Genomic DNA, 10,000 nt, shown 5'->3' on the forward strand with positions numbered 1-10,000 from the left:
TCTGACTGCTAAGATGAAAGTCTTAGAAATAATGTCCAGTATAGAATATAAAGTCATGGTGCAGTGGAAACAGAATGAATAATAGCTGCATCCCAAATGGCACACTATACGCTTATGCAAAATGTACGTATGCACTTACACACTCAATAGCATAGTATATGTATGTAGTGTCATCCCAAATGAGACACTAATGTGTTTTTACTAAGCGGAAATTCAAGCCATTTCCCAGATGACGATTGACGGTTGCCAAATTAGTGAAATAAATGACCAAAGTATTAAATAATACCTATCATGAGTATAACCGCATTCACCATCGGGAGGCGCTATAATCACTCTCGTAGGACAATTTTGCCTTCACAATACAAAATAAATAAAGTAATCCAACATGTGCGCCCGAAAGCTCCGCCCCTTCCGCTACCTCAGCAAACCTATGGTCGTTGAGTGCGTGAAGTGTCCATCATTCCACACATCGGGGTAATTAAAGTGCACTTATTATTTTTTAGAGTTTTCAGTGTGAACGTACTTCTTACACTATTTATTCTACAAAATGGCATAGAATAGTGCATAAGTATGCGATTTGGGACGCACCTAATGTGTATGAGTCCCATGAGCTTGGAGGACTGCATCCATACATCTCTGACATGACTCAAATCACTGATTAATAAAGTCATCTGGAATGGCAAAGAAAGCCTTCTTGCAGGACTCCCAGAGTTCATCAAGAGTCTTTGTGTTCACCTTTAATGCATTCTCCATCGTACCCCAGACATGCTCAATAATGTTCATCTCTGGTGACTGGGCTGGCCAATCCTGGAGCACCTTGACCTTCTTTGCTTTCAGGAGCTTTGATGTGGAGGCTGAAGTATGAGAAGGAGCGCTATCCTGCTGAAGAATTTGCCCTCTCCTGTGGTTTGTAATGTAATGGGCAGCACTAATGTCTTGATACCTCAGGCTGTTGATGTTGATCATCCACTCTGCAGATCTCTCGCACGCCCCCATACTGAATGTAACTCCAAACCATGAGTTTACCTTCACCAAACTTGACTAATTTCTGTGAGAATCTTGGTCCATGCAGGTTCCAGTAGGTCTTCTGCAGTATTTGTGATGATTAGGATGCAGTTCAACAGATGAATCAAGGGAAAAATCCACCTTCTGACACTTTTCCAAATTATCAACTAGAAGTCAAGTAATTACTTGTTACTCTTACAACTGGGTTCAACGACAAGACTTTTTCCAGATAGTTCAGATAGTGTGTTTCTATTGTATTGAGCAAAGAAAGAAACAGCACATCAAGACTGACAGCTGGTAAACTGAACCATTTCTTATTGTAAAACTACTTTCAAGACTCAATATCCTCATGAACAAGGATTGTCTGGGTTAAACTGAACAATAATTTGTGTCAAAATCAGGTTTCGAGGGAGGAAAAAAATGGCACTCCTGAACAACATGTTGAAGGGAGCCTTATTTAGCGTGCAATACTGAAGCTGAACTCATTGACACACATCTGCTCATGGAAATTAGCTGTCAGAACAAAAATCAGCAGGGCTCCATTCAAATGTAGAGGTGAAAATTGAAGATGACGCACGAACAGGGACGTGTGATTGCCGCAAAGACAAAAGCAGATGTCATGCAGACGATATCTAGCATGCTAAGAAGAGCAACAAATGTGCAGGGATTCTCAGCAAAAAGCAGAAAGTTACAGAGTAAGCGCGGCTCAACAAATAAAAAGCAATGCAGAAGCTGTGGGTAAGAGACGACTTGTACCCGTATGAATGAGGCTGTGCCGCTGAAGGTGGTATCTTTGGAAAAATCTCATGTCACACATGGTGCAAGCGTACGGTTTGACCCCTAAACGCAGAGCAAAAGGTCAATACACTCTCTTCAAATTCACGTTCTGCATAATATGATATGATAGCTTATTCAAGAAGCACAGCAAGTGAAGATGTAGGTCACTTAGCAAGCCATTGTATTGTATTCAAGAGATAGTTCACCTAAAAACGAAAATGTACTCGCTATGTACTCGCTATTTACTCTCCCTCAAGGGGAACCAAACCTTTATGAGAGTCTTTCTTGTGTTATATATTTAAATAATAGATATTTATACAAGATATTTTGATGAAAGCTGTAATCATTGACTTTCACAATAGGAAAAACAAATACTAGTCAACGGTTACAGAGTTTCCAACATTTTTCAAAATACTTATTTTGGGTTTAACACAAGAGAGAAATGTATAAGGGGTTTTAAACAAGTCAGAATGTTTATTTTTGGGTGAACTATCACTTTAAAACAGACGTACAAGTTACTCACACACTTCCAAAATATCTTACTTTAAAAAAAAACCTACTAAAAAGTACTCTTAGCATGACTTTGAATTGAATCTAATTTGAGGCTAGTTCAACTTTAAAATGGCTCAAAAACTAACTCTGCATAAAAATTATAGTAGTAGTATTGTATTGCCATTGTACTTGGTCTGAAAAAAATAAATAAATAAAAACCAACACCAACAACACAAAGATTTTATTCTGTGTAGACGTTTAATGAACTATAACTCTGTTTAAACGCCCATTATTACACTGAAAGGGTTAATCACATGAAAATATTTGATTTATCCTAATGTGCTAATGTGTAATGACATGCATAGCTGTTAGGCCCTTGTTTCGTATCTTTTGCAGTGCCATTCGTATGAGTATTAAAGAATTTCAACGTTTACATGCATCGCCATTAATTAATGTCAGTTGTAAAGCTGTGGACCAATCAGAAGAACCCGGAGGCGGGGCAAGCATTGCGAGCTTGTTTACAGTTGTAAGTTGGCGATGTTTTATTTGATGACAACATGACTGAGGTGTCACTTTTTAAAAATCATTCCCGAGCATTTTCTTTTGTGTTTTTAGATGTGAACATGCAGACTGTGTGTGAATGGCCACTTACAGTTTTTTTACCATTAAAAAACCTTATAAAATACTAATGATGATGAAAAAAATATTCCCCTAACCTATGGATTTGTGTGAGACTTTTGTATTTAAAGGATTTGTTCATTATAAGATTTCAATTTTGATATTAATTTCTCACTCTGCAGGATGTTTTTCTAATCCCCAGAGACCTTCGTTCATTTTCAGTATACAAATAAAGATATTTTAGATGAAATCAGAGGGCTCTCTCATCCTCCATAGACAGCAAGAGTCCCGAGACATTTAGAGTCCAAAAAATCAAAACAGTCAGTGTGCAGGGTATATGCAGGAATCCTAAAGGTATTGTTAATACCTTTTTAAAAGACCTTCTCAGAATATTTTAAGACCTCATCGCCACTAAACAGTTGTAGTTAAGTTGTAGTTGTAGTTAAATAAATCAATGGAGCACAACCATGCAACAGAACTCAGATAAGCTTGGAAGAGACAAAGCTTGACAGAATAAATTATATGGTTGTTTTCGGCGACAGGCTTCAGCCACTGTTTAATCTCCAATCAGGAGTACGCAAACTTACATTTTCCCATTTTGCCGTCTGTTTCGCTTTATGGTATCGCTACATGTGGAGAGCGTCACATCACCTTCCCACGTTTGTCACAAATTACGTGACATCACCCGGACGGAGGAGCTTGGCCGGACATGCCCGGCCCGAACCAATCACATGGATCGAGGTAAATAAATATATTGATGCTTTTTTGGAGTCAAACACTTTGGACAAAGCTTGAAGAAAATTTAAGACCTCATAAAAACATGATTATTTAATACCTGTTAAGGGGCTTAATTTTCTCATAATTGATTTTTCAACTTTTAATACTTTTTAAGACCCCAAGTGTCCCTGTGTGTGACTTCAGTGGTTCGACTGTAATCATACGAAGCTCCAAAAACACTTTTGTGCACTAAAAAAATGATAAAAATGACTCTTATTGCCTATATCTTCTCTCCTGTGTCAAGTCTGGGTGTTTACTCCCTTCATTGATTCCCCTCATGATTGTAAAGCGCTTTGGGTGTATGGCCATACACTTAAATGCTCTATATAAATACACACATTACAATACATTGCTGACTTTAATGGTAAAATAGCCATAACTTGTAGTAAAAGTGCACAGGAGAGAAGATATAGAAGAAAAAGACATATTTAAAGATTTGTTGGCACACAAAAGTCCTAAAGATTCTTTGGATTCATCTTCACTGCCTCCTCCATCTTACCCCAGACATGCTCAATATTGTTCATGTCTGGTGACTGGGCTGGAGCACCTTGACCTTCTCTGCTTTCAGAAACTTTGATGTGGACGCTTAGGTATTAGAAGGAGCGCTATCCTGCTGAAGAATTTGCCCTCTCCTGTGTTCTTGGAGCTTCCTATGATTATATTTGAGCCACTGAAGTCACGTGAACTGCTTTGACAATGTTTTGGTTCCTAGCATCTCAGGAACCTTGCTGTCTACAAAGAAGGAGAGCTCCTGGATTTCATCTAAAATATATTAGTTTGTGCTCTGAAAGGTCTTGGGGGATTGTAAAAATGAGTGTAATTAATTAAAACATTTATATTTTTGGGTGAACAAACAGTTTATAAACAAACCTCACACATATACCCATTGGTTTTGGTTCTTAAAGTTTGATATTACATTTTAAAGAGTGTTAATAGTGTACAAGTAAACACTGAAGTACTCTTTTTGAAAATGTCTAATGTAATGGCACATACCAGTGTGTGTGAGGCTGTGCCTCTCCAAGTGGTAACGTTGGAAAAACCGCATGTCACACATGGAACAAGCATACGGCTTCACCCCTAAATGCACAGAGTGGCAGATTCAATGATCGTCTACACAGAATCAAAACCTTGCAGAGCCTAAAACACCTACAAGTGTTTAGCTGCTTCAAGATACACTAATGCATTATACAGTAGTCAACATTTGAAGATGATTTGAAGTTGTCCTAACACTATTGAACATCACCCACTCTTGTCCTAGGACAATTTTGAAAAACATTTTTGATTTGACTTTGAATGTTGACTACTGCAGTGTTTCCCAACCCTGTTCCTGGAGGCACACCAACAGTTCATGTTTTGGATGTCTCCCTCATCTGACCCATTAGCTTCAGGTTTTGGAGTCTCTTCTAATGTTCTGATGAGTTGTTTCAGGTGTGTTTGATTAGGGAGAGAATGAAAATGTGTACTGTTGGTGTGCCTTCAGGAACAGGATTGGGAAACTCTGGACTACTGTATATCTTTGCTCTAACGGCAAGTGAAAAGCAATGTTCAAACAACTAGGCAAGTTGCACGCTGTGTTCATGAAACGTGGATAAAAATGCATCAGAACACTACTGGTGTGAAAGTTCAGGGCATTAAATGGTCAGTAAATTGTGGTGGAAATGCATTAAAAAGACATAAAAACTGCACTACAGAACTCTGGGATCACTTTGCAGTCTGTTGCCGTAACATCAAATTAAACAAACTGCCAATCAGCGGCTCTAAAGCTTCAGATTTTCATTCAATTTATTTAAAGTTGTATGTAATGTTGAATGTAAAGCTGCAGTAGTTTTTTTTTCGTCCCTAATGTGATTTCTTCCTTGATTTTGATCCACCACTGGATTGCTATTGTAGGATCTCATGTGATTGACAGGGTGACCCCGCCCTTGCTGCCAGTAAACACCAATCAGAGAAGAGATAGTTTTGATTAAATTATTGATCCTAAATACTACTGTTTTTCCAGTACTGGGTTGCAGCTGAAAGGGCATCCGCAGCGTAAATGCATATGCTAGATAAGTTGGCAGTTCATTCCACTGTGGCGACCCTAGATTAATAAAGGGAGTAAGCCGAAAAGAAAATGAATACTACTGTAGGGAATTGAGACTTTATGAACGTAATTACCTTCCAGCATTTATTAACTTTAGTAACTAATTAATATTCTGTAGAGCAGCTTTAAGAAGCCTTTTGCTCTGCAACTAGATTTTTGTTTTTGCATAAACCTTAATAATTCGCTCACATACAAATAAAGAGTCTCAGAAAAAGTCACTGTGTAAAGGCAGATGCAGAACGGGTCGTACCAGTGTGAGTGAGACTGTGTCGCTCCAGATGATAACGCTGAATGAATCTCATGTCACAAACTGCACAAGCGAACGGCTTTTCTCCTGTTAGGAAGGCAGACAAGACAAAAATCAAGCAAGATCTAACATGATTAAAATAGAAGTGTGTTTAAAATCAGGGTTTCTGCAGGTTTCAAGTGCAATTTAGGGCTTTTAAAGGGCACATAGTTTACCTCTTTTTTATGATTTAATATTAAATGTGCTAGTTTCAAGTGCCGAGCTTGTACACAGAAACTAATAACCACGCACACGGAATTAACTTGACTGAGGCACCGGATGCGCCGCTCGAAGCCGCGACACGGCACACCAGACACTCTCTGTGGAGCGGCAGATACATGAAGTGTCCCGAATCGTCGCACCACGCATTTTTGAATTCTAAACATAGGTTTCTGCAGCGGTCCGCGGCGCCCAGCCGTCGACTTGAGTGTACCCCGATAGAAACCGATGTTTATAATTCTAAAACTCATGCTAGTTAAGATCACAGGGAGTTTCTGGGATCACGAGAAATGCAAACGGCTGAAGTATAAGGTAGACTCAATGAGAAGTACACATGTTTGCAAACCTACCTAAAGATACAACCAATAATTCCGATTAGAGCGGTAATGTGGAGAATATTGATCTTGTGTTGAGCCCAATGAGCCTTGCATCTAAAAATAGAGCTAGCGTGTTCCTTTAGTGATATCGCTTCGACTCACGCTGAAAATGGCGGACGTGAATCAACAAACTGAGGATATGATGACGCGCCTGTCAATCAATATTGGTGGGCGGGGGGACCGCTCTCCTACGTAAAGTTGCGGTCGGTTTGAAAACCGCTCCAATTGGTCCACCGTTTTTTATGTTGTTAAATTGAAAAAAAAAGCACTGGATGTGCTTATATCAGCCCAATATGACAGTCTATACACCATACATGCACATATGTCTGTCCAAACAGCTTGAAAAGTAGATTTTTTACCATAGGTGCCCTTTAAAGATATTTTAATTCAATTCAACTCACCTTTATTCGTATAGCGCTTTTACAATGTAGATTGTGTCAAAGCAGCTTCACATAGAAGAATTTTATACTTACACAGGGTTGAACACTAAGAATTGTTTTCTAATTGCATGGTTTGACCAATGGAAAACATTTTTATTAAAAAAAACTCATCAAAAAACATTTGAATTTTAATATTCTTAGCCACATTTCAAAATAATGTGTCAAAAGAACAAACTCTAGTAGTATACGAGCACTTGAAACCTCCCGCTCTTCCTCGTGAAGCTAATACGGAAGTAACTGAAACTGCAATTCACTGAAATTCTGCTAGTCCTGGCTCCATAATAGAGCAAATTTCTATTGAGCCCACTGTTAAAATGGCCGACTTTACAACAGAAAAAAAAGGTGTTTACAGCCTGGTACAAAGAACGATTTTGGTTCATATAGCTAATATTACCCTCCATGACAACTGTGAGGAGGTGAATGTTTTTATAACTCATCCGTTTCGTTTATATTAAGTCTACATAATTAAGGGTGTGGCCACTTGAGTGACAGCTAGGTCTTGCTGGTCGCCGTCATTTACTAACACAGTCTATATATGAAGTGTTTGAAAGTAATTCACGTTTTCCTCCTTTAGAAAAACGTCATAACAACTATGTTTAGTGGCTCAGTGCATTACGACAGTGTTTTAAAAAGACTAAACACTTTATTGATGTAGTGTACAACCAAGCGCATGTGGTCAGAGCACAAACGAGTCGCATGTAATAAAGTATCAAGCGTTTCTCCCAAAGAAAAGCCTGTCTAAGCAAAATGCTAGCAGGCGTCTGTAGCTCCATTCATGCTCCACCTCTTTTCCCTTATTTGGTTACCCCCAGTTGGAGCGATGACGCGCGAACAAACCCCACGCCCACTTGAAAGTTCATTTGCCCTCTTCAGAAGCCTATGGGTGACGGCACGGATACTACGTCCATATTTTTTACAGTCTATGCTACTATGCAACTTTTTAAAAGACGTAAAATAAGTGTCTGATATCCCTAGAGTGTGTGTGTGTGAAGTTTCAGCTCAAAATACCAAACAAATAATGTTTTATAGCTCTCTGAAACTGCCCCTAATAGGCTTGGATCTTAATTGTGCCGTTTTGGTGACTGTTGCTTTAAATGCAAATGAGATTGTGCTCTTTTTAAAAGAGGGCGGGGCTACAAATGCCTATGTGTCAGCATAGTGGCAGATTCAAAACTGTAATCGCGGATAGCTGCTCGTCACTCAGGGCTGTTTATGCTAATAAGGAAGAGATGGTCACTAGTGGGCGGGGCTTTCCCCCTTTGATGACACGTACAAAGGCAAAAAGCCAAAGTGTTTCTGCAGACTGATTTTATCAAGTGTGGTTATAAAAAACACAAATAATTCCCTGTTTTTTTTTTATGTATGTGTCAAGATGATTCATAGTACTCAGATAAGTCAGTAATATTCATTTAATCAGTGGTTACTGGAGAATAACACACTTTGGAATGTCATGATTGACCAATCAGAATCAAACTCTCCAGAGAGCTGTGTAAGGAATCTATTTCTATTTGTGCTATTCATACCAGTGTGGATGAGGATGTGTCTCTTCAGGTGGTATCCGCTCCTGAAGGCCCCGTAACAGTGATCGCAGATAAAGTTCTTCTGCACTTTAGAAAGCGGACAGTTTCCATTTTCATCCACAATGGCCTACAAGACAAAAATAATGGAAGACATTTACTTGACATGAATGAAAACCTTGTAAAATTATGGCTGATACATGAGGCAAGTATAATACTCCAAATAGTGAGTTTTTCAACTAATTTCTCCACAATAGAAACAGCATTACTAAAATATGGTTTAGCTGAGTGCTCAAAGTGTTGCATCACATAAAACAAAATGTATCTGAGTATCTTTATCATACAGTTGAAGTCAGAATTATTAGCCCCCCTGTATTTTTTTTTCCAAATTTCTGTTTAATGAAAGAAGTTTGATAACTCATTTCTAATAAGTGATTTATTTCATCCGTCATGATGACAGCACATAATATAAGCAACCCAGGCTCATTCTGATAACGTAGTCCCGTAGACGTTTCTGGAGACCGGAAATACATAGCCGGGGTACGTACGGCTTGCATTTCATTTTTTTAAGCGAACGCTGCGGGGCGGTGTGACGCCGTTCCCTTCGGCGCTTGCCGGCCGGCCAGCCGGCCACTCGCCTCCATGTGGAGGGCTTTTCCGCTGCAACCAGTTTGTCCGGTTAGCTCTTAGTGTACTCTGGCGGACTCGAGGCGCAGAGAGGGGCTGACCATGACAACGACCGGGTTCGAGTCCGGGGAAGAGCCGTTCCAGAAATCAGGTAAGAAAACAAAAACAAAATCCAAAAAATGAAGCGAACAAGTTCGTCACAGGGTGAGAATGTGGTCAAAATCCGAAAACGTGGTAAAAATCAGATGAGGGCTTTTCTTTTTCTGGACGGCTTTTGTGAATCGTCGTTGGTTGGGTTTAGGGACAGAGGAGGGTGGGTCAGCCCGCCGGTCGCACGGTCAATCCTTCTGTCGTCCAGGCAGACAGGCGGAAGGTCGTTCGACAGCGGCCTCTAGCGGGTTTACGCGAGAACGGCGTGGGAAAAAGCGCGCACAGCGGCCTCTCGTGGATTCGCGAAAACCAAAACTGCAAAAATACGTACCTCCCGGGACGTATGTCGCGGTCTCCAGAAACGTCCCCGGGACTACGTTCTCAGAATGAGCCTGGGTTGAATATTAGACAAGATAGTTTTCAAGATACTAGTATTCAGCTTAAAGTGACAATTAAAGGCTTAGCTAGGTTAATTAGGATAAATTTAGGGTAATTAGGCAGGTCATTGTATAACAGTGATTTGTTTTGGAGACAAAATAAACATTGCTTAAGGGGGCTAATAATATTGACCTCAAAATGGTTTAAAAATGTTCAAGTCTGCTTTTATTCTAGCCAAAATAAAACAAATAAGA

At 39.6% G+C, this 10,000-nt stretch overlaps 1 protein-coding gene across 8 annotated transcripts in view; it reads right to left on the reverse strand.

Annotated features, from left to right (window-relative positions):
• znf740a (zinc finger protein 740a) overlaps nucleotides 1-10,000 on the reverse strand; it is a 41,986-nt gene that overhangs the window by 20,884 nt on the left and 11,102 nt on the right. For 7 of the 8 annotated variants that reach the window (XM_056468282.1, XM_056468280.1, XM_056468279.1 and 4 more), the window contains exons 5-8: nucleotides 8,598-8,721; nucleotides 6,003-6,086; nucleotides 4,663-4,746; nucleotides 1,762-1,845 (exon numbers count right to left, since the gene is read on the reverse strand). In XM_056468282.1, the coding sequence (XP_056324257.1) occupies nucleotides 1,762-1,845; nucleotides 4,663-4,746; nucleotides 6,003-6,086; nucleotides 8,598-8,721 (376 nt within the window). The remainder of the gene's footprint in view (nucleotides 1-1,761; nucleotides 1,846-4,662; nucleotides 4,747-6,002; nucleotides 6,087-8,597; nucleotides 8,722-10,000) is intronic. The other variant, XM_056468276.1, reaches the window with a different exon arrangement.

Source organism: Danio aesculapii, chromosome 11, assembly GCF_903798145.1.
Source record: "Danio aesculapii chromosome 11, fDanAes4.1, whole genome shotgun sequence".
Taxonomy (NCBI): Eukaryota; Metazoa; Chordata; class Actinopteri; order Cypriniformes; family Danionidae; genus Danio; species Danio aesculapii.